The following is a 26,315-nucleotide window of genomic DNA, read 5'->3' as shown; positions in this document are numbered from 1 at the left end:
CATTTTATTTATTGTTTTTATTTAGATTATATAGCTTATATACAAGTCTTAGGTCATGTCCACACTAATATGTTTTTTTGTTTACAAATGCATTAATTAACTACTGTACGTTTACACGTCTCACCCACACTAGAGCCGCGTTCTAGTCCACCAAAAACAAAGTGTTTCAAAAATGATCTCCATTACCGCATACTTTGGAAAACTATCACGTAAGGAAACTGAAAATGGATTGGTGTAAATGTGGCCTTAGAGGTTTAGTAGCAAAAATGATTTAGTAGTTTAAAGGGATGGTTCACCCAAAAATGAAACATTTCTCATTGTTTACTCACCCCCAGGTCATCCCAGATGTGTCTAAATATCTTTCTTCTGCAGAACACAAATGAAGAGTTTTAGAAAAATATTTCAGCTCTGTAGGTCCTCACAATGCAAGTGAATGGTGACCTGAACTTTGAAAGTCCACAAATGACATAAAGGAGGCATAAAAGTAATCCATAAGACTCCAGTGGTTAAATCCATATCTTCTGAAGCAATATAATAGGTGTGGGTTAGAAACAGATCAATATATAAGTCCTTTTTTATTATCAATTTCCACCTTTGACCAGCCCCAACCAGTAGGTGGCTGAATGTAAAGGTGAAAGTGAAAGTGTAAATTTACAGTTAAAAAAGGACTTAAATATTGATCTGTTTCTCACCCACACCTAACATATTGCTTCAGAAGACATGGATTCAACTACTGTGGTCTTATGGATTTCTTTTATACTGCCTTTAGGACCTTCAATGTTCTGGTCACCATTCACTTGCATTGTGAGGACCAGCAGAGCAGAAATATTATTTTAATCTTCGTTTGTGTTTTACAGAAGAAAGAAAGTCATACACATCTGGGATGGCATGAGGGTGAATAAATGATAAGAGAATTTCCATTTTTGGGTGAACTAACCCTTTAATTCTAAACTCACCGAGAGGGTGGAAGTGGTCATTAAATCTAAATTGTGACTGTTTTTGGTACAAGAATCCTTGACTAACATTATAAGTGGACTTATAGGGAAAACATGCCACAAACGTGTGAAATATGTCCCATTGTGGCTGGCAGCTGTCACTGAAAAGCTTTTGCGGGATCAAAAAGAGCAAGAATTCAGAAAGAAATTACAGTTTTTGAAAGAAGAAAATTTTAAATCCTAAATCTGTGTCATTCTGTCTGTTTTTAGGTGAGATTTGTGGGTTTGACGTGCAGGGTCTCGGTGCTCCATTCAAGGCTGTGGTTCTGAACAGCACGTCAGGAGAGGGGCAGCTGCAGGCGCATGGACCAATAGACTGTGAGCATCAGAGAGAGTACACTTTCATCATACAAGCACATGACTGTGGCACAGGACCGCCGGGCAGTGGAGAGAAGAGATCACACAAGTCAGTGTCTGTGTGTTTGTTTCCATGTTTGCAGAAAGTTGTCCACTGTACATGTTTGATTTAATTTGAAGTGCTCTGGATGTGGCTTTTTAAGTTGAGCCTTTTGTTTTTGTAATCAGGCACACAAAATTTAGATACATATCTAAATTTAGATTTCACATATATCGGTTCTCGGACTCAAAATATAATGAATTATCGGTATCAGCCAAAATTTCCATGTTGTTGCATCCCTAGTCACACTGGTTAACATAAGGTTGAATAAGTAAAGGCCGAGTTCCTATTCTTGGGTGAACCATTTCTTTAAGCACATCAAGTCATTTTTACTGTTAATAAAGTGGCACTTCCAAAGATAATTGTGAAAGAATCAGGCTTAATGGCTAAGGAAAGAAAAATGAGGAGAGCGTGGAAAAGCGAAGGAAACAAGAAAGAGGGATAAAGAGAGGCACATCCTCATTATTTTGGATCTTTTTAATCCGAACAGGATTACTCTGTCCAGTTCTGACAGCGCTATTCACTGATCTCTCTCTCTCACACACGATAAGATTTAGAGCTTAGAGACTGTAAAGGGCAGTAAAGCTGCAGAATCACACTGCTTTACTAGAGATTTCATCCCTAATGTATAAATGCTGTGTCTTTTCACATATGCTCGGGTTTTTAACATTATAAAGCACAGATTGGCAGGGGTGTTTATAATCCACTCGTTTGTCACAGGAGCTGTTGCACTTTGGAAAGCATTGCTCCCTTTTACTCTGAACATGACTGGAATTATGTCATTTTGGTATTGTTATGTCCTGCCCCAGTCTAGTTGGGGAGGAGTAACAAAAAGGTAGGAGTTTCCTTCTCCCGTCCCAGCACTCAGAAATAAGTCAACTATTTTAAAAACAAATAACACTTTTTTTTTTTTTTTTTTTATGGGATAGGGAAAGTAGAGAGGTGACAGGAAATGAGAGGGAGAAGAGTGGAAATGGGATCGGGAAAGGACCTCACGAGCCAGGACTCGAACTCGGGTCAGCACCACATGTCATGAGCGCTGCCCGCGTGGCTACGGCTCTGACAAATAACACTTATTAAATAAACAGAACATGAAGTGTCACGGTCTTCAGGAGGGGGGAGGCCAAAATAACAAACAAAAAGAGTCGTCTATGAAGGGGAAGGTATATTACCTGCAACCCCCCACCCCCCCAAAAAAAACAAACAAACAACAGAAAACTTCACTGTCTCCCTTTTTAACTAAAAGGAGAAAACACACAAACGGTTAAACAAAATGACACCCACATACACTCCCCCCCCCCCCCCCCCCCACACCCCACACACACACAAACATTCCTGAATATCTGTAGTCTAAATAGGTCTTGAAAGAAGAATATTGTCCACATTTTACTCTGCAGCCATCTGATTCTGAACCAGCTTACAGCATACACATGCAATAACATTCGGCAGTTCTTTCAAGAATATATAGACATAGCAGAATATATTTTGTTTAAAAACATTGTATGAAATATTAATGTTGTATACTTGAGTTGCAAAGAAATGTTAGCTTCATAAATTTCGACCATCAAGTTGTATTGAGCAGTTATGAGTAATAGTAAATTCATTCAAAGTACTAGTAATTCTCACATTAGCTGTTCATATAAACTTTATATTATATTAGATTCAAATGAAATTTCAAATAAATGTTGATAAAAAATGTGTCTTCATGTGTTACACTGCTTTGGCTGTAATTAATCTATATGTTGAAATGTAAAAAAAAAAAGTTGAAGTTGTATTATTTCTTAAAAAAGGCATATTAAATAATAACTTTTATATTTGTCAGTTATCATGCCAAAAATATAAATCTTTTTTACATGCATGAGCAGTTAAGAAGTTATTAATGACCAACAATATGTTTTTAGATGAAAACCATTGGGTTACAAAAGGTCTACCGGGTCAAAATTGACCCGCAAATGCAAAAGGTTTATGCAGATTCTGAATGCAATAGGAGGGTTAAAAATCTTTCTTTCCCTTTTTAAAGACATTTTAATGCCTTTATAATAAACTATAAGGAAAAAATTAAAAATTATTATCACTCTAGTCTCTCCTAGGCAGTTACGAGACTAAACTGAGAGATTTTTGCTGAAGTTTCCTGCTTTATTAGATTCTTCACTTGCGATAAAGACCCCACTAATCGTATATATATATTTTTTGTCCAACATAGTCTCATGACAACTCGTAATAATTTGTACAAGGTGGCGAAATCGTAAATACTGTACGACTTGATTCATACGAAAAGGTATGACTTTTTGACCAACCAATCAACAAACAGAATTTCAAATCGATACAGTAAAAGCATAAACTTTTAGCTTGGCAAATATCCAACACTTTATTTTGGTTTAGGGTTTGGGTAACAGGTTATACTTTAGATTTAAGTTTGAGTTAGGGGTTAAACTTAAAAATCGTTAATTGGTTCATTTATTTTCTCCATGGGAGATGTTTTTGTAAGAGCCAACTGTTTTCTTACGATTTCAAAATCTCATACTATTATTGCGACTTGTAATGAGACCAGATTGGTTTTCTCTAGAGTTTCAGAAGAGATCTCAACAATGTCTCAAACAGTGCTCAGATTTGCAAACAAAGTCAGAGATTTCATTATGAACTTAAACACTTCTCAAATGCTTCCAAGACCAAATTATCTAAATGATGCTATCCACATTCATTTTATAACACTATACTCCTACAGATGTGTCTCTTAAAGTTGTATTACATTTTTAATTCTAAGGAATTTTAAGAGAAACATCTGAGAAAAAGTTGATCATTTATAGCTCCCTTTATGTCTCCTGAGATGTGAAAGAGCAACCTCTGAGCAAAATAATTTACCTCTTGGAAATCTCTCTCTCTCTGTCTGTCTTAGGGCAGTGGTGCACATCCAGGTGGGAGATGTGAATGAATTCTCCCCTGTGTTTGGTCAGTCGGAGTATCATGGCTCAGTGACAGAGGGTAAAGTGTCTGACAGTATTCTGCAGGTGCAGGCGTCAGACGACGACTGCTCTCCTCAATACAGTCAGGTCTGCAACTACCAGATCATCACTGAGGACACACCCTTCGCAATAGACCACAATGGTTAGCACACTCAGACAAACACACGGTCTATACACATACAGTATAAATACAAATCATCTGTTTAAACGTGTGTGCTTGAGTGCAGGTAACATTAGGAACACAGAGAGTCTGAGCTTTGATAAGAAGTCACATTATAAAATCCTAGTGACGGCGTTTGACTGCGGTCAGAAGAGAGCAGTGCAGGACGCTGTGGTATACATCCATGTAAAACCCATCTGCAAGCCTGGATGGCAAGGTAAGGGTTTTAAATACGCATTTGTGTATTACGTTGTGATGGGAAAACATAGTATTAGCCAAATAGAGTTTTTTTTCACGTTGGCCTATGCTCAGGGCCAGGTTAAGCCTCCCCGGGGTCCTGGGCTAGCTCATGAATATTAATTAGATCACGTGATCTACAGCTCTACACAGGTTAACCAACGTCATAATAAACTAATTAATATTCATGAGCCATGCCCCTAAACATTCGCTCATGTCCCAGAAAGTTGCAAACTGCCAAACATACAGTATTTGATCACAGAAGACTTGTCAATGACACATATGTCGAAGCTTGTCCAATAAAGAACAAATAGTAAATGCATCAGCCCTTGATTGGCCATTGGTATGAAAGTAACACAGACAGAAATCGTTTTGTTTAGACTGCGAAATACAGACAAAAATAGCCCACGCCAGTGAGGATAGATAAATTTACCATACAATTAAAACTACTAAAACAGTCAAGCAGAGATCTATATAAAATTAAATGACACTCGCCACTATCATCAAACCACTTAAAGTGCCCTCTTCATGGTCTTCTTAAAAGCAAGCCCTCAGATAAGTCTTTGAAACCCAAAAGGTGCAGGGGATTGTCTTGCTCTGTTTACATTGTCATCGTACAGTTCAGTCTGTTTCAGTCAGTCTGATTTTGATTAGGCTGATCTCCGAAAACAAACTCTCTCCGGTTTAAGGGTGAATTCAATTCTAAACACTAAGAGTATGGAGCTAATTCAGATCAGTAATACATATAAATACATATTTTTTATGATGTGAACCAACATCCTTGTGTGATTTTTTTCAGATGTTAAAATTATGTAAACACTGGCTCCGTAGCGCTTTCAAAACATTGTTCCCTTAGTTTGAGTGACAACTTCTGGCTCAACCAATTGCATGACTTTGGGGCAGAAGTAGGCTACCTGTAATACGCCGTTTAGCTGTGAATTTACTCATTTTTGCAAACAATAGCAGACTAAGAGTGGCAAGAGTGTTCAGAAAAACTGTTTAGAAATAAGAGTTTGGTGGTGCCGGTGGTGCCGAAAATACACAATTCATATTAAAATTCATATTTGATCTCATGTATCTGGGGCCCCCCCCTAGTGGCGGGGCCCAGTGCTGCAGCCCATGTTGCCCAATGGGTTAATGTGGCCCTGCCTATGCTAACCTTTTTCACTGACTGTGATGACACATGTCCTTTTTTAGCAGGGCATATTTTGCTAACTTTTTTTTTTTCTCATTTAATTTTTTTACTTAGTTTTATTTTATAGTTATTATTTTATAAAAGCACTTACATTAATTTTTCTGTTAAAATTAATGTATTATTTGAGCTGTAAAGCTGTTTAAATCGTCGTTTTTACAGTCGTTTTAGGGTTTTGGGGTAAAAAAGTGATTTTATCACACTAAATTCATGTTTACAAGCATATTGTTAATGTCTTGTGTCTATACTTTTGAAAAAGTGATTTTTTTTAACGTTAAAGAAACCCAGTTAAAAAATTGGCCCCATTCACTTCCATTGCAAGTGCCTCACTGTAATACTAGGATTATTTTAATCAATTCTTTTAAGATTTGCTATCTTAAACTTATATATAGAAAAGCAGTGTTAGTGCATTGTTAATATCTTGCAATATTATTTTTTTTCTTGTCATGTTTTCATCAACAATATGTTTTAACTAAAACCACTTCATCGGTTTGGTATCGTCATCATCTTTTTTTTTTCTTCTTGTCTTTATCATTGACGATGCATCATAATGGAGGTTTAGATAAACATTTTGTCTGCAGGAGAAAATAAGGAGTAATCCCTATCAGTGTGGAGTAGAATATACTGTGACATATTTGGGATAGTAAATCCAGCCATTTCCTCTGATTTGAGCATGAAAGAATCCACGTCTAAATCCAGCTTTAGCTAAATTAATAACACACACAAACACAAGTGCCTTTGAATTTTCTTTCACTTTCTATTTTTTTTTCTTTTCCCTAGAAGCTATTTTTGTTTGCTTTTAATCTCAATATAGCTTTGACCCCCTCTCTCCTGTGTCCCCATTGCTCTATCTCTTTTTCTGTGTGTCCCTTTCTCTTTGCTGCAGGTTTGTGCTTTTTTCCAGTCCTTGCATTTGATTGCCCTGCGAGGCTTACATTACAATTGACACACACACACACACACACACACACATTTATATAACAGCCAGAACGATGCATTATGTGGTTCTTTGAAATCAGGTTGTATCTAAAACAGTAGTTCTCGACTGGTGGGTTTTTGCTGGTCATGGACAGCACGGAAAACCCAATGCTAAATGCGAATAATAAAATGCAACTATCCATATAAACTGTGCATATTTTTATTTTTTATTTTTTGGGGGGATTTTTCCCCTTTTTCACCCAATTTGGAATGCCCAATTCCCAATGTGCTTTTAAGTCCTCATGGTCGCATAGTGATTCGCCTCAGTCCGAGTGGTGGAGGATGAATCCCAGTTGCCACCGCGTCTGAGACCATCAACCCGTGCATCTTATCATGTGGCTTGTTGAGCGCGTTGCCACGGAGACATAGCGCGTGTGGAGGCTTCACACCATCCACCGCGGCATCCGCGCTCAACTCAACACGCACCCCACTAAGAACGAACCACATTACAGCGACCACGAGGAGGTTACCCCATGTGACTCTACCCTCCCTAGCAACCGGACCAATTTGTTTGCTTAGGAGACCTGGCTGAAGTCACTCAGCACGCCCTGGGATTCGAACTAGCGAACTCCAGGGGTGGTAGCCAGCGTCTTTTACCACTGAGCTACCCAGGCCCCCAAACTGTGCATATTTAATACAGGGCTTTCAAAGTTTAAAAGGGAGGAATAAATGCTTCCCTAATCTTTTGTTGTTGCCGTCAAAGATCGTGCATCCAATCAAACTCTATGGTATTTTTGTGCAAATTCTCGTGTGATTTGGTCGAAACTAGCCTAGTTAGGCAGCTGCCAATATGGACAGGTTGCATGACATGCCCTCATCCTTTAAAACCATGAGCAAAATTATGCAAGGAAAAAGAAAGTGCGACCCAGAATATATTAAATACGAGTTCACTTGCAAGGAGGATAAGGATTGTTTTGTGCAGTGAATTATTGGCTGCCGAGGTTCATAATTTTGCATGTTGTTGACCCTGTGCAGTTCATGGTAATAATAATAATACATATTAATTATAAAGGCATTCTTGCTTTTGTACGATAAACAATTTTACTACTGTGTTGGGTCGCCACTTGATGACCAAAATAAAAACTAGTTGAGGAGTACTGATCTAAATCTCAGCATGCTTGGATTCTGCATTTGTCAGAAGCGTTCTGGAGTGACTGTGCATGTAAATTTCATCTTATGAGCTGTGTGTGTTTTCTCAGAACCGCTGACTCATAGATATATTTGATCACAGTCATCTCTCCACTCATTCAGAGGAGTCGAAGATTACATTTCACAACTCAGATTGCTTTTGTAGAGTGGAACTTGTGTCTGGTAACAACAGATAAATAAAGCATGACAATGAAATGACATTGATATTGAGTTTCCTTCCTCGCTGAGCTTCAGATTCGAGTTAGTCTGAGTGTTTGATATCTTTATATTTTTAATGTTTTTTGTTTTTGTTTTTGTTTTTTACTTTGCTTCAGTAAATTGTGGTAAAAGGAACTCAAAAATGATAATTCTGTCATTATTCACTCACCCTCCTGTTGTTCCAGACCTGCAATACTTTTTCTTTCCGATGTGGAACATGAAAGGAGAACTATCTTTGTACCATCTTATTTCACTTAAGCCAGCATAATGCAACTCAGTGCTATAGTATTTACGAATTAGCGCAAAAGTAATATGATCACAACATCAGAGAAAACAACTCCATGCAAAAAACAAACTTGTATCATTGTTGTGCAAAACTGAGGACATTAGCTTTGAGTGTCCTGGAGTCCATTTGACTTTAGAGTTTGGTTGGTTTGACTGGTGTAAAAGCTATTTTCTGAAATTGGTGAAGCCTCTTTTGGGACACATTCTTTTTGTTGTTTTGTTGCACAACTTTGATGTGTCTCTGATGTGTCACACACTATGACTGTCCCTCAGGTTAGTTTTGAGAACAACAAGAACCTTGGACTGAGGACATGTTCCCTTTTACACTCACATTCACTCTCACATTGGCTTCAGGACAGTTTTTCCAGTCCACTGAATGAAGATGACAGCTCGAGTGAAGCACATTTTTCCACATTTGACTTTTGACAAAAGCACACAATTGGATATACAGAGATATACACTGTCCACACACACACACACACACACACACACACACACACATGTTGGTGCAGCTATCATTATGAGGACTCTCCACAGACATAATTATTTTTATACTGTACGAACTACAGATTCTATCCCCTAACCCTAACCCTACCCCTAAACCTAACCCTCACAAAAAACTTTCTGCATTTTTACATTTTCAATAAAACATAGTTTAGTATGTTTTTTAAGTGATTTAAATTATGGGGACACTAGAAATGTCCTCATAAACCACATTTATAGCATAATACCCTTGTAATAACCAGTTTGTAACCTAAAAAAAAGTCCTTGTCTACCACGCAAACCCGCCCACACACGCACACACACACACATACATTCAAAATGTTAAAATCTTAGATTCACTCCATGCTTCCAATAACTATAAGCTCTTAACTTTTTACCCTACAGCTCATTTAGTTGTTTGTGTTTGAGCTATTACTTTTTTTGTGGTCTGTATGGGAATATAATGTATATTAACATAATTCATTATTACATACTGGCCACCTTTTTAATTATTTTTTGCCCATAAATTCACATTAAATATCCGTTGGCTATGGAATTCATTAAACAAAATAAAGCTTGAAAAATGGAATATCTCTCTAGGCACATAAAGTGCACTGAGTAACAATCCTCACATCTGAATTAAATTACAACCTGAAATTAAAAAATACAAAACAAAGGGGATGATGAAGCTAAGCAGTTTTTGCAGTCATGCTAATCACGAGTGGAGCAGTATTTTAAAGTTTGTACCTCTTACATTTTCAGAGCAATTCTGACAAATCATTACAATAAAGTCATGAAAAAAATATTCGACTTCACAAACAAATTTGGCAAAGTATTTTGTTATTAGTGCTGTTAGCTTAGGCAAGCATCAGCATTATTACTGCCTATATGTTTGTCACAGTACTTGACAAACATGAGCAGTAATATTTAGGATGCTTGAAGTACCTCAGTTCGTTTTGTTTTAGTAAGCGCACACTAACCGTTAACTTCCTTTGTGGATGTGTTCACTTATGCACAACAGAACTTGTGTTCTCTTTGAGGGCTATTTAAAATGCAGGTAATGACTCAAACTTGTTTGGGAGAAATTGAGCAGTGTTGAAGTCTGGCAAAGACCGTGACCTCAATATCTCTTCATTTTCCAGTTCACTGATGTTAGCTGTTATGTTTTTCTGTCATTGTTCTTTCTGTTATCATTATTTACGTAACTTAACAAAACATTTCCCAACTTCCTACCTTATTTCCATCCCTCCTTCTGTCATTCTTTCCTTCTTCCATATCTCATCCTTCCTTTTTACTTCCCTCTGTCCTTCCGTCCTTCCTTCCTTATTTCATTCTTCTTTGTTTTCTATCTATCTTCCCTTCTTTCTTCTACCTTCCTTGAATGCATCCCTCTGTCCTTCCTTCCTTCCTTCCTTCCTTATTTGCTTCTTCTTTGCTTCCCATTTTTCTTCCCTTCTTCCTTCCTTCCTTCTTCCTTCCATACTTTCTTCCTTCATTACATCCCTCTGTCCTTCCTTCCATCCTTCCTTCCTTCCTTCTGTCTTTCTTTCCTTCTTCCTTGCTTCCCTCCATTCTTCCCTTCTTCCTTCTTCCATATTTCATCCTTCCTTTTTTACTTCCTTCTGTCCTTCTTTCTTTCAACCTTCCTTCCTTTCTTCCTTCCTTCATTGCATCCATCCCTCTTTCCTTCTTTCCTTCCTTTCTTCCTTCCTTCCTTGCTTATTTCCTTTTTTGCTTCTCATCTTCCTTGCTTCTTTCTTCCTTCTATACTTCCTTCCTTAACTGCATCCCTCTGTACTTCCTTCCTTAATTCCATTCCTTCCTTCCTTCCTTCCTTCTTCCATATTTCATCTTTCCTTTTTACTTCCTTCTGTCCTTCTTACCTTCTACCTTCCTTCCTTCATTGGATTCATCCCTCTGTCCTTCTTTCCTTCCTTCCTTCCTTCCTACCTTCCTTCCTTATTTCCTTCTTCTTTACTTCCCATCGATCTTCCCTTCTTCCTTCCATCATCCTTCCTTCCTTCCTTCCTTCCTTCATTCTTCCATATTTCATCTTTCTTTTTTACTTCCTTTTTTTACTTCCTTCTGTCCTTCTTTCCTTCTACCTTCCTTTTCTTCCTTCATTGCATTCATCCCTCTATCCTTCCTTCCTTCTATCCTTCTTTCCTTCTTCCTTTCTTCCCTTCATTCTTCCCTTCTTCCATATTTCATCCTTCCTTTTTTACTTCCTTCTGTCCTTGTTTCCTTCTACCTTCCTTTCTTCCTTCATTGCATCCATCCCTCTGTCCTTCTTTCCTTCTTTCCTTCCTTCCTTCCTTCCTTTCTTCATTACATTCATCTCTGTATCCTTCTTTCCTTCCTTTTGCCATTCCTTCCTTTTTACTTCCCTTTTCCTTCCTTCTGTCCTTCTTTCCTTCTTCCTTTCTTCTCTCCATTCTTCCCTTCTTTTGTCCTTCCTTCTACCTTCCATCCTTCCATCCTTCCTTCCTTCCTTACTTACTTCCACCCATGCCTTCTTCTGTCCAACTTTCCTGCCTTCTTCCTACAATCGCTTTTCCTTCCTTCCTTCCTTCCTTCCTTCTCTATATCTCCATAGCCTGGAAAAAGTGTGTTGACTATGAGCCAGGAATGGGGAGTAAACTGTTATTCCCCAAGATGCATCTGGAGACCTGTGAGAGATCTGTGTCCTGGATTAGGATCACAGTGGAGCTGGTGACCAGTCATGTTGGAAAGGGTTGCAACAGAGAGGCGCAATCTGAGAGGTCATTACAGAAGCTCTGTGGTATGATTAACAATTATTTCTTTCATTGCACATTTCCTTATTTATCCTGGATTGGTTTAATTACTAAATGTGCCTGAGGGCTAAACTTTTTGTCAGACAAAAACAGAAAAATCCTCGAATAGGTATGTGTCTCAGTGGAGGCCAATTATCAGTTACTAGCAGCCATATCACATTGTAGCTCAAGACCAGATGCCCACTGAAGCTAAGCAGGGTTGAGCCTGGTCAGTACCTGGATGGGAGATCTCCTTGGGAAAACTAAGTTTGCTGCTGGAAGAGGTATTAGGGATGCCAGTAGGGGGTGCTCACCCTGTGGAATTTGTGGGTCCTAATGCCCCAGTATAGTGATGGGGACACTATACTGTAAAAAAGGGTACTGTCCTCCAGATGAGATGTTAAACTGAGGTCCTGACACTCTGTGATCATTAAAGAATCCCAGGACATTTTTCTAAAACAGTAGGGGTATAACCCTGGTGTCCTGGCCAAATTTGGCCCTTATTGATCACGGTCTCCTAATAATCCCCTTTCATGAATTGGCTCTATCAATCTACTCTCTCCTCTCCACCAATAGCTGGTGTGTGGTGAGCATACTGGCACACTATTGCTGCTGTCACATTATCCAGATGGATGCTGCACACTGGTGGTGGTTGAGGAGAGTCCCCTGTTCACTGTGTGAAGCACTTTTAGTGTAGTGTCAGAAAAGCGCTATATTAATGTAACATTCATTCATTCATTCATAAGTGTAATTTTGTCTAAGAATGAGTTTAATTTAGACTTCATTTATATCAGAGAAATTGTCCTCAGTTAAAGACATGGCTAATTTATTGGTAACAAAGTGATTTACAGGTACACATTATTTGTTTTTGTTTTTTGTTTTTTGCATTGCTGATACATTAGACATACACATTCTGAACCAGTGAAATCATTGAAATGTATAGTATCACTGAGCTATAAATGCAAATGCTCAGATGTATGTATTTGGTCCCATCACTAACTAAGACTAACAGTGAATTTACAGATTTAGTGCACTAATCGAAGTTAGGTTTAGAACAAGCATTCAAACCAAAGGTGAAAACCTTTAACAAAACAACTTTGAACTGGGTTTTGAATGATACTTTCTGAACTGTCTGGTTACTATGGAAACATTCCAGGAGCTTCATCAGGCACCACAGAGCTTCTCCCCACCCATAACGGCAATTTTAATTGGACGGCAACTCTTGTGACGGATGGTGGTCAGGACAGCAACCTCATATACCGGTTTGATGGTCGTCAAGCTGCCAAGATCCCAGACCGGGTTGTCCCGCAGAATCTATCAGATCAGTTCACCATAGCTACATGGATGAAGCACGGACCAAGTCCAGGACAGAGAGCGGAGAAAGAAACGCTGCTCTGCAACTCTGACAAAACCGGTGAGAGAGTGAACTAAACAGGAGATGGGAGATGTGAAAAGAAGGAACATGCTGAAATGACCAGCATATGATGGTTTTTGACACTATCTTTAAGAAAGAAAAATCACAAATGAGATCTCTTTAATATATCTAATGTTTCTCCTACAGCAATTAATTTTAATGATGTGAAAACGGAGACTTTTGCTGAAGTCTCCATTTGCTCATGAGAAACAAGTCCTTGTTTCTCCTCTATAGGATCTAAACAATGTCTCAATCCAGTACCGTAGGGCACCAACCCCCTAGGGGGGCACCATCTTACCCTAAGGGGGGCACCATAAACTCCATCAGCTGCCCTTCCTTGCACTTTATATGTTATTTAAGGACCCAACAGCAGTCACAGAACACAGGTGATCGCCTAGCAGCTCGCACCACTTCAGATTATCACCTCGATCCCCCTGTCTGACAGTAGAGGAACTCTGTGAATGGCCCTATCTCAAACTATGTTCAGATTTGCCAGGATACCAATTTTTTCAAAACAAAGGTCAGAGATCTCAATATAAACTCAAACATTTCTCTTCAAAATCTTCCAAGACCAAATGATCAGAGCTATGCTATTCACATTAGTTGTATAGCTCTATACTCTTTCCGTTTGTCAACAATAGTCTCATTTGGGTCTATTCCAATTTCCAGTTCCAGTTTCTCCTGAATTTAAGAGAACTGGCTTCCTAACTAGCTTAAAGACCAAGACCTCCTTAATCAACCCTCTTCACCAAGAATACCATGCAGGTCTGCTATACCTGCCAGTAAGGCAGGAAAAGGAAACAGTTAAGATCAGAATTTAATTTGTACTGCAATACTGAAACACCAGTTTTAACCCCATTAAATTGAGCAAGTCTCACATTTTCTTTCCTCTGCAGTCTGGATCTCTTTAAAGATAAACACACACCAAACGGTCCCGTTTCTTTCTCTGAAGTTTAATTTACCGATATTATCTTGTATGTCAAGAGGTAATTGTGTTCTATGTCTGTCTCTTGACCTTTCTGTGCTCTCTTTGTGTTTCTTTCCTTCTGTCTGTCTCTCTCAGAGATGAACAGACACCATTACTCTCTGTATGTGCATAACTGCAGACTGGTGTTCCTTTTGAGAACAGATTACACACAGACCGACTCCTTCAGACCAGCAGAATTCCACTGGAAATTAGAGCAGGTAAGTGAGTTGTCATTTAGCTGACACTTTATTACAAAACAGACTGATATCATCAGTAGGTTGACTTTTCTTTAGCTAAAATTAGGCTGTGCTTACTGAAATGCGAAACACTGCCCCCAGTGGCCAAAATGATAAGTGTTGTTGGGCTTATGGGCACGTTTGAGCTCTATTTTTCATGTATAATGTCCACGGAGGGGCGGCAAAAGCGAGTTGTGAAACGAGTTGCTTTCAGCTGTACAGGCTGTAAATACAGTGAAGAGGAATGCATATTTTATAAACTGTAACCCCTAACCCAAACTCCAAACCTAAACCTAACTATCAGTGGAGTAAAAAGTAATGTTAGAGGGAAAAATGCAACCTCCGATTCATACTCATCAGTTATGCAAAAATGATTACTTCCTGGTTTCAACTAGGGATCTGAAGCAGGGTCTCCCAAGCTGCTGAAGCAACACGCTTCCAGTCGCCCCACAAGGGAGGTAAATGCACTGGAGCCAATGTAAAAATGTCCGATAGGAGATGCTGCTTGTTGGTGAGTCTGCATAATGTGGCAGATCCTAGGGTACCGGAACTCTCGGAAACAACCTACCGACTTGCCATGTGATCAAGTTGTACAAAAATAAGTATATTTTATCCAAAGAAATAGTCAGGTGTTATGTACCTCCAGTCCACTTTTTTTAAAGGGATTTTGGGACTTTAGGAATTTCAGTTAAACTTCTCTTCAGATGAATTCTTTCAAATGAGGATCAAAGAAATGTAGTAATTTGTTCCATGAAAATAATTCCATGTAAATAACTAATTTTAGGAGGATTTTACACAAATAAACTCAACAGAACCCATCCATGTGTGAAAAATGACAACTCTATAGCCTAGCTTATGATGTTATCTGACATAAATATTCTCTCAAAGATTGACAGATAGTTAGTTAGTTAGTTTTAGTTAGTTAGTTTAAAGAGACATATATGCACTTATGATAGGACAAGAATCAGCAGTGAAAACACATGACAGCTCAAAGGCACAAATGACTCATATCGTGTGTGTTCATTATTAGTTCTGAGAGCAGAATAAAATCTTTTGCAGTCATTCTTTGGGATGATTCATGTCAGACTCATAAAGGGTATGTTATGCACACAGACAGATAATTTATATTCAGGTCTCATACAAGGGTTTTCTCAAAATATCGTACTCATTGTGCTGTGTAATACCCTTTAATACTCTGTTTAAACCTGCAGGGATAAAACTGTCATTAAATCATTGGGTTTCTTTCTCTTTCATGCTCTCGTAATCTCATGTTAATAACAGAAAAAACGTCTTCATAGTTCATTCTTAACTTTAACCACACAATCAACCACTCCCACCCAGAGCTGGGGGTTAAACCACTGAAAATAGTTGTTCGACTGGTATCAAAATAATGTAGGCTCTAATTTTTCCAGTAACAAGCTACTTTTTTCAACAATTTAGTTGAATTGTTAATTGTCATTAAGAAGAACCGATTCACTGATTCGATTCTGTGTGCAGAAGTCCCTGCATAACATTTAGTTTCTGTTTTTATATAAAAGATGTAGTTAAACACTGCTGTTTATCACTATTGTTTTCCAGGGTTGTGTTGTTGTTCTTCTTCTTGTATTTAGTGTAAATTTGTCTAAGTTTAAAGGAGCTTAACCTTATCAAGATTCTTTCATTCAAAAACCTGCATGCTCCAACTGAATTATAAACTTTTACAGTTAATTCTATACTTTAAAAGATTTTGCATCCTAAAATAATTAATAACTTAAACAATGTAGTTAGCTTCTTTTTGGTTGAAGTGTATAGCAAACGACTTTATCAAAAGAGTGGCTTGACTCTTGTTGAACTATATTATGCATAGCTTGGAAAACTACACTTTTAAAGCAGCTTTCCCAAAACTTCAGCCACATTATAACAAATAGTGCTGATTAATTTCCTCTTAATGACACCCATTATGAAACGTAATCGTTTTCTGTCACTCTTTGTTGTGTCATTTGTGTTCTGTTTTGATTCACAGGTCGGATGCAGGTTAACTAAATCTTTCATCCTGTACATTTAACAGTACTTTAGTTGGTCTATCATTATGTAAATAATTATAAAAATAATCCATACTTTAGTGTGAAGATAAAGAAATAGGGGAGAGAAAACTGTCATTAAGAGTGTGTTTGTTTAGCTTTGTATAAGTACAGGCCCTCAGGAAGGCATAATTATCTTATCACAAAAGTGTGTTTGTGTAGAGAGACAAAAGTAATTGCTCGAACATGCTTGCCAAAGAACACTTAAAAACTCATCATAAAAATAGCGGGGGACCATTAAAAGATGACAAACAAATATCATCTTAATGGTGATGTTTATATTTTTGTTGAAATATGTTGAAATACCTTTTCTTAAGGCTTGTGACAAATAATATGTAATAGACCTGTTATAACTGGACTATTACAATGTTATAACCACAATAGATGTGTTTTTAATTAATCAATTTTAGATACCTCAAATAAGCATTGAAAATTTCAAGTAGAAATGTTGAAGGTCAGTATCTTGTTTTTAATCAACTTTATATGACACTTGATAACCTTGATAACAGCTATGAAGTGAAACATATTGAGATGGTTCTTACCTCTAAATGTTCATAAACACATCTGGTCTTGTTTGCGGTTAGCTCAAGTGAACTCATGTTTGATGTTAGCTCAACCCATTTTGGCCAAATTTTTCTCATTGGTCAGGGCCTCGTTTCCCAAAAACATCGTAAGCTTAAGTAGATCGCAGAAACGATTGTACAAATCATCTTAGAATTGCGGGCTGTTTCCCAAAATCATCATAACTTAAGTAATACTTGAAAATGGTTGTAGATTTACGAGTGTTGTGGAGTAATTGTAGAGCACTTAAGAGCATCGAAATGACATAAACGTATGCAGATACCTGCAGGACATGTGTGAAATTACACTTAATACAATGAAATGCAGTTAATGTTGATATTCTTACACTTTCGGCAGTAGTAGTGAACTTAATTTTTTAATGTAGTAAATAGATTAGAATAATTTCAGTCTGCTTATATTAACTACATAGGCCTATTTTTGTTCTATAATATACTGTATAATAATATAAAATTATAAAATAAAAAAATGAAGGCACAAAATAGAATAAAATAATAAAAGAAAAAGAAAAAATAATGTATGACAAAAAAATCGACATAAATCAAACACAAGAATTTGTGTGCAGGACCAAGTAGTTGGTACAAAGTGAATGCAAAAATTATTTGGATTACAAATTAAATTAAGAGGGAATGGAGATGATATATTTAAGAGGAAAACTGTCTATCTTGGCTCATCTTCCCACCTTCCTCTTCTACAACATCCTCTTCTTCCTCTGACACCCAGGGACGCTGTCGCACTTGTTGTGCTGGATGATGTCAATGGTATCATTTTGGTAGCAGATCTCTGTTTGATCAGTGAATGTATGTACATGCACACTATGTAACTGCTTCTATCGTCCTATTGTGCAATTGCAACAGGCCTACTTATAATTATAACTAAAAATATGCTAAAATACGTATATATATATATATATATATATATATATATATATATATATACATATATAGTATATTCAGAGCGGGTCGAGCAGGACCAGTTACAGTGGTGCCGTGACCCGGATGGAGTGAGGTGTAGGGGGGTGAGTGTCTCGGGAGCCAGCTGGTACGTGATAGTTGTGCGGTATGTGTAAAACCTCACTCCCTTGGCCTCAAGAGGTGCACTAGCGACTGACACTAGAGGCTGTAGCATTTAGCCTCCTTGTTACCGCACCTGCCTCCCATGCCTGAGACGCCGGTTCGAGTCCCTTACGGAGTGGGTCGAGCAGGACCGGTTACATATACAGTGTATATATATATATATATATATATATATATATATATATATATATATATATATATATATATATATATATATATATCAAATAATAGGTCGTAAAACCAAACCAAAACTATATATTTAATTATGTAGTGAATAAGTTTGATTAGTTTAGAGAATAACATTTCCAAGTGAGGTAAATTATGTATCTATAAAGATACGCACCAAGCTATAACAAAATTACAATGACAAGCGTCACTATACGTTCACATTTCAGCATTCACACAGGGACAGTGACTCATAAGAAGCACTTAAAATGCGTTGTTGCAAAGTGTAGTTTTGGGAAGCGCACATGAAAAAGGAAAGAATATTTGTTACTTTGCACGCAGAAAATGCTCTCAAGAGCAAAGATCGATCCTTATCAGTTAACCCGGCCCTGGACAGTGTCCATAGCCATAAGGTGGCTGTTATTTGGGAGAAACATGTACATGGGAAATTTACAGTTTCTGAATTACAGGAAAAATGGATAGAGAATACAAAATAGAAGATAGAAGAGTCACATGTAAATACAATATGTCTGTTTGGTGATATACAAAAGCATCACAGTGACTGTTAAAGTGCTTGTCACCCTCAGTGCACTTACAACATCAGAATGATTTCTTCTGTTTCCCAACCCTCAACACAGACTCTCTCTCTCTCTCTCTCTCTCTCTCTCTCTCTCTCTCTCTCTCTCTCTCTCTCTCTCTCGTTGATAAATTGCCTTGTCATTGAGTGGACTTTGCTTAGTGTGGCTATAAGTCTTTTACCAACTCTATCGATTTAGTGTTGTATGTTTACTGCACACACACAGTGAAAATATCACCTTAAGGCGCTCTGCTCTCCAGGGAACCCACTGACAAACTGTGTTTGTGTGTGCAATAACTGTTGTAACATACAGATTTTTAGTAACATTTAGTAACAAATATTTCTGCTTATGTATATGTTTCTAAACCACAATATGATGTGTGTTAGACACAAAATAACAGTTATTGCATGAGGTAATTTGGATTTAGAGGAGAAAGCTGAACCCTGTTCAGTTGAACACACAGAGAGAATATCAGTTAGTACTGCTGTCCACCAGTAATACACACCAACATTCACACCAACTGCAGCAGAAAATCAATGCTGCTCAGAGACACAGAGAGAAGCAGAGATGGAGACGGGAGGTTGAAAGCAATGGAATACGAGATGAAGGTTTAAAAGTAAATTTAAAGAGAAAGAAATCAATTTATTAATTATAAGAACCAAGGGGAATGACCCATGTGCACAGGGAGCACATTACTGAGCCCTAGATGAAAGAAAGAAAGATGATAAAACAAAAATTGGTTGAAGAAAGAAGTAGTAATAGACTAAGACACTCATTCCATACTGACCGAATAAAAACCTCACTTTCTTTGTCATTGTCCTCCTCTCTCTACGTGAATCTCACAAAGCCGTATTTTATTATATACTATATATATATATATATATATATATATATATATATATATATATATATATATATATATATATATATATATATATATACAGGGATGGGAGGGTTACTTTTGAAATGTATTCCACTACAGATTACAGAATACATGCTGTAAAATTTAATTTGTAACGTATTCCGTTAGATTACTCAAGGTCAGTAACGTATTCTAAATACTTTAGATTACTTCTTCAGCACTGGTAGATTTTTTCACTTGTTTTGACTATAAAAACTCTGCCAGTAAAGTAAGACAAAATACACATGTTAAAATACATTCTCTGAAAAAACTAAATATCTTATGCAGTGTTGTTTCTAAAACAAGATAAATCAAATAGATCTTGTTCTACGAATTTTTAGATATTTATACAGGAAAACAATACAAAAATTATCATCAAGAATACGATTTCTGCCCTAATATCAAAGGTCTTACTAGAAAAAATAAATTATGATCTAAAAAAATATGATTGTGCCTGGTAACGTGTGCATGTAAAATGACTAGAAATAGCATTTTAGCTTAGCGTAAAACTGACAATTTACACAAGGTTTATTTCTATTTCTTGTGCTCCAAACTTACTTCAAACTTACTTCTCTGTCTGCTCGTATGAATGTAACACATCATAAGAAAGTGTTTCACTGCTGTTCAAATGCACTTTGGATCACATAATATATATGTATATATGTTTTTCATCTGAAAGGTCTAAATATTAAATGAAACAAATGACAATAAAATGCAAAGTAATCTCTTCAGTAATCAAAATACTTTTTGAATGTAACTGTATTCTAATTATTGATCCAATGATTTAAATTGTAACTGTAGTGGGATACAGTTACTTATATTTTGTATTTTAAATACGTATTCCCGTTACATGTATTTCGTTACTCCCCAACCCTGTATATATATATATATATATATATATATATATATATATATATATATATATATATATATATATATATATACACACTGATAAGCCACAACATTAAAACCACCTGCCTAATATTGTGTAGGTCCCCTTCGTGCCGCCAAAACAGAAAATAAAATTATATTCTTCTCACCACAATTGTACAGAGCGATATACTGAGTTATCTGAGTTGACTTTGTCACTTTGAACCAGTCTGGCCATTCTCTTTTTTCCCCATTCTGATGGTTGAGGTGAACATTAACTGAAGCTCCTGACCTGTATCTGCCTGATTTTATGCACTGCACTTCTGCAACACGATTGGCTGATTAGATAATCACATGGATGATTGTTTGTGCCAGACAGGTTGGTTTGAGTATGTCTGTAACCGTGGCAAGTCTACAATTTACCCTCATATAGTTCCCTTTAATCCCATAGGTAAGGATAAATGTTAAAGATATTACTACACTTTGTGCTTGATTTGAGTTTGATCGAGTCCACCAGTTATCATAGAAATGGCTAAGCAAGCTACCTAGCTACCTAGTAAGGCATCCTCTAGCATATTGTCAGGGTTGGGAAAGTAACGGAATACATGTAATAGGATTACATATTTAAAATACAAAATATAAGTAACTGTATTCCACTACAGTTACAATTTAAATCATGTGTAATTAGAATACAGTTACATTCAAAAAGTATTTTGATTACTGAACAGATTACTTTGCATTTTATTGTCATTTGTTTCATTTAATATTTAGACCTTTCAGATGGAAAACATTTCTACATATAAATGATGCGATCCAAAGTGCATTTGAACAGTGGTGAAACACTTTCTTATGATGTGTTACATTCATACGAGCAGACAGAGAAGTAAGTTTGAAGTAAGTTTGGAGCAGAAGAAATAGAAATAAACCTTGTGTAAATTGTCAGTATTACGCTAAGCTAAAATGCTATTTCTAGCCATTTTACATCACATATTACCAGGTACGATCATATGTTTTTATCAAGAAAATTCACGTTGGATCATAATTTATTATTATTATTTTTTTTTTCTAGTAAGACCTTTGATAGGGCAAAAATTGTATTCTTGATAATCATTTTTGTATTGTTTTCCTGTAAAAATATTATAAAAATCCTTAAAACACGATCAGTTTGATTTATCTTGTTTAAGAAACAACACTGCATAAGATATTTAGGTTTTTCAGAGAATGTATTTTAACATGTGTATTTTGTCTTACTGTACTGGCAGAGTTTTTATAGTCAAAACAAGTGAAAAAATCTACCAGTGCTGAAGAAGTAATCCAAAGTATTTAGAATACATTACTGACCTTGAGTAATCTAACGGAATATGTTACAAATGACATTTTACAGCATGTATTCTGTAATCTGTAGTGGAATACATTTAAAAAGTAACCTTCCCAACCCTGCATATTGTATAACATGGTATACAGCTTAAAAAACGAACCAAACTAGAAAATGCAGTCTTCACACATTAGTAATGCATCTATAGTAAGCTGCAATCTTTCCGTTTGTTTAAATATAAAACATATTGCTATGTAACCTACGTCACACACTGTAGTAAGATGTGAACGTTACAGCTCAGACTGCACTAAACTCACTGACACCTGAACATTCTAAAGGGGGTGTGGCTGAGTGTGTGTGTGTGGATTGTACCAAAAATAAAGGGGTACTCCACCCAAGAGATGATTCTACCTCATTTGCACTCTCTTTTGGAACCAGTAAACTCATCCAGACAGTTTTTACATTTGTTTTCTATCTAAAGATACGTTTAAGTCTAACTTTTTAACTTCTACATGTTAACGATTCTAAAAACTGTCTGACTCCAAACAGAAATTAAATTGAGGTAGAATCATGCTGCCACTAATCTGTTTTTTAAAAGGATATATATATATAAAAAAAAATACAAGGGCACCAGGAGGGCATTTTCCACTATAGAGGCATCCCATGAGGGCACATTAGAGCACATAGAGGCCAACTAATTTTCTAGCATGTAGGGCAGCCTACATGGCACTGCATCACATTATCTCCATTGGAAGGGCACCCACTAGGACACCTAATCACATTTTCTCACACATAGGGGAACCCATGAGGGCACTGCATCACAAAAACGATCGCCCCCTCACACCTCACTCCATACCTATGATCGCGATCATCTTCTCAGCATTCGTAACTCTTCTCCAGACTTATGCTGTTGGAACCCAAGAGGACAGAAGCCGATGGAATCTCCATTTCCTGCACACCTACCAGCGAACATCTGTTGCATACCAGACTGTATATTTCACAGAAAGAAACATCATAGGAAATGGGGAAAGAGAGGTGGTGTTTTGGTGAGACTGAAAAGATCAACTGGAGTCCCGGCCAGATATCCTGAGACCTTAGCAGCAGTGTGCATTGGTCTGAGTTTTTCACCAGGTCATCTCTATTCATCGCGCTCCCTCGAACCAAGGTACACATTCCTCCGTCATGATTTACCAGAGCAACCGGAATTAACAGAATGAATGTCTCGTTGCGGGTTATCGAGACAGTTCTGCAGAGGTGGAGTAAATCCCAGCAATCTCCAAACACTGGATTTTGCCTGAATACAGAGTCCGCAAATGAATACTTCCTCATTTCCATCTACAGTTAAAAATTTGAAGATGGCCTTAATAAATGTCAGGTCCATCTCAAATAAGTGTTTTCTATTAAATGACTTTATTTCTTCCCAGGAACTGGACTTTATGTTTGTGATAGAGATTTGGCTCAATACCGGTGAACTGGAGCCTCTATCTAAAGCCTCTCCATGTGACTTTAATTTTCTGAGTTCTCCACGGACAGTGGGTCGGGGTGGAGGGGTCGACACAATATTCAGAAATCGATTTAAAAAACGTTTATTAACGGTTCAAAACTTCTAGTTTTGAGTTACAGTTGTTTAATATAGATCTAAACAGTCCAGTCATTTGTGCACTCAGATATAGACCCCCAAATTATAACAAACTTTTTATTCAAGAATTTTCTGAGTTTTTATCTGCTGTGGTACCTAATTCTGACAGTCTTTTAATTTTAGGCGATTTTAGCATCCATGTTTGCTGTCCTAGTAAGCCTATGGTTAGTGAGTTTTTACATCTTAATGATTCATTTAATCTTACTCAGTCTGTTTTAAGTTCTACTCACAAGAAAGGCCATACTCTGGATCTGGTCTTATCATTGGGTGTCCCAGTTTACAATGTGGACATAGAGGATGTTTGTCTCTCTGATCATAAGCCAGTTATCTTTAATGTCACTCTCTCTAATTCAATGACTAACCATAAGACATCAGGCCATCGTGTCCGTTCTATAAATTCCTCGACAGTCAGCCAGTTTTCTGATGCATATAAATCTTCCCCTCTTATCTTGTACCATAGAGTCTCCGCCTTCTGGTCTGGGCTTAAATGAGCTGGTATCAATGTTCAATTCTACATGTAGTGTTATCATGGACAACTGTGCTTCTTTTAAAATGTTAGCACCAAAAACCAGACTCCAGCCTTGGCTCAATAATGATACCCATTGTTTCCGGCAAAAGTGATTGAAAGCAGAGAGGAAATGGAAGAAAGACAAGCTTCAGGTGTCTTATGACATGCTAAAAAACTGCATGATTAAATACCAGCAGTCTGTTAAAGCTGCTAAGGCACAATATTTCTCGGATCTTATTAAAAATAATTCCAATAATCCCAAAACCTTATTTAGCACAATAAATAGAGTGCTAAATCCCGTCATTAGTACATTTCCAGATATTACTCCGGTAGATTGTGAAAATATTTAACAGTTTTTCACAGGTAAAATTGATGCTCTTAGAGCGAGCATCTCACCCCCTGACCTTGACAAAGACCATGTAAGTCCACCCTCATCAGCAGCCCACTTAAGTAAGTTTGAACCAATTTCACTTTCCTACTTGGTGGATATAGTCTTACACATGAAACCTGCCCAATGTTCCCTAGATATTGTTGCCCCTCGCCTCCTTATTCAGGTTCTGGATGCTGTCAGTTTAAGTCTACTGTCAATTGTGAACTGCGGTTTAGTAAATGGTATCATGCTATCCTGTTTTAAACATGCTGTGGTGCAACCTCTTCTTAAAAAGCCCAATCTTGATCCAACAGTATTACTATAAATAATTATCGTCCAATTTCAAAACTGCCCTTTTTATCAAAAATCCTAGAGAAGGTTGTTTATCGTCAGCTCTCTACTTTTTTAAATGGAAATTATAGTTTTGATAAATTTCAATCTGGTTTTAGAGCACAACACAGCACAGAGTCTGCCCTCCTCAAAGTGTCTAATGACCTGTTGCTGGCTGTTGATTCAGGCTATTGTGCAATTCTAGTCCTCCTTGATCTTAGTGCCGCTTTCGACACCATAGATCATGGAATTCTGCTGGAGCGTTTAAGATGGTGGGTAGGGAATCAAGGGACTGCACTTGAATGGTGTTCCTCCTATCTTAAAGAGAGAAATTTCTCTGTTGAATTGGGAAATGTTTCCTCTTCCTCTGCACCCATTACCTGTGGGGTTCCTCAAGGCTCTATTCTGGGCCCAGTTTTATTTTCTTTATATATGCTTCCTTTGGCCCATAACACAACATAGCCTACCACTGTTATGCTGATGATACTCAACTTTATCTTCCTCTAAAGCCATGGTATAATTCTTCTTTACATTCACTTTTTCACTGATTTAATGATATTAAAAAGTGGATGGAAAGGAACTTTCATCAGCTTAACAAGTCAAAAACCAAAGTAGATAAGCATATAAATTCTGTGGTAAGAGGTGGCTTCTTCCAACTAAGGGCCATTGCAAAATTGAAAGCTTTTCTGTCTTTTAAGGATCTGGGGGTTGTTATACATGCTTTTATTTCTTCCAGACTGGATTACTGTAACTCTGTATTGTATTATGGTATTTCTCATGCCTCACTGTCATGTCTGCAGTTAGTTCAAAATGCTGCATGCTAGTATATCTCCTGTGTTGGCTTCTCTCCACTGGCTCCTAGTTAAATACAGAATTCAGTTTAAGATTTTATTATTTGTTTTTAAGGGTCTTAATGGCTTGGCACCTCCTTACATTGTGAACTCCTTCAGCAATTTACTACTTCTAGACCTCTAAGGTCATCACAGAGTCTTCTTTTAATCATTCCTAAGTCTTCTAAGATCGTGCCTTCTCTGTTGCGGCTCCACGCCTTTGGAATAGTTTGCCTCCATATCAGATCCTGTACCACAGTTGATGTTTTTAAAACTCATTTGAAAATGTATCTCTTCTCCCTTGCTTTTGACTGTGTCTAGTGTGTGTAACTACACTTATTTGTGTTGCTTTTGGTATTTATGTTTTCTGAATGTGCATGATTTATTTATATTTCCTTTTTGTAAAGCACTTTGGTCAACATGTGTTGTTTTTAAATGTGCTATAGAAATAAATGTGATTGATTGATTGATATGACTTCAGAAGACTTGAAATATAGCACACAAGATGTATGCCACTTTTCTGATACTTTTATGGTGCTGTTCTTTTTGTTATTTTGGAGCTTGACAGCCCCAGTCCCTTTTATTAACTTAATAAAATCATACCAGTTGGGAACGACATAAGGGTTAATAAATAGCTGAGTTTCTATCCATATATTTTTATGCAAA

General features: G+C 37.1%; 1 protein-coding gene across 1 annotated transcript in view; it reads left to right on the top strand.

Moving 5' to 3' along the window:
- Positions 1 to 26,315, top strand: part of LOC127429629 (calsyntenin-2-like) — a 61,428-nt gene that overhangs the window by 12,329 nt on the left and 22,784 nt on the right. The window contains exons 3-8 of the mRNA XM_051678758.1: positions 1,206 to 1,401; positions 4,289 to 4,497; positions 4,583 to 4,732; positions 11,634 to 11,819; positions 12,968 to 13,225; positions 14,289 to 14,410. Of these exons, the coding sequence (XP_051534718.1) occupies positions 1,206 to 1,401; positions 4,289 to 4,497; positions 4,583 to 4,732; positions 11,634 to 11,819; positions 12,968 to 13,225; positions 14,289 to 14,410 (1,121 nt within the window). The remainder of the gene's footprint in view (positions 1 to 1,205; positions 1,402 to 4,288; positions 4,498 to 4,582; positions 4,733 to 11,633; positions 11,820 to 12,967; positions 13,226 to 14,288; positions 14,411 to 26,315) is intronic.

The sequence above is a fragment of the Myxocyprinus asiaticus genome, chromosome 39 (assembly GCF_019703515.2).
Source record: "Myxocyprinus asiaticus isolate MX2 ecotype Aquarium Trade chromosome 39, UBuf_Myxa_2, whole genome shotgun sequence".
NCBI lineage: Eukaryota > Metazoa > Chordata > Actinopteri > Cypriniformes > Catostomidae > Myxocyprinus > Myxocyprinus asiaticus.
Note: the sequence above shows the minus strand (reverse complement) of the source record. Positions and strands in the feature narration are given on the sequence as shown.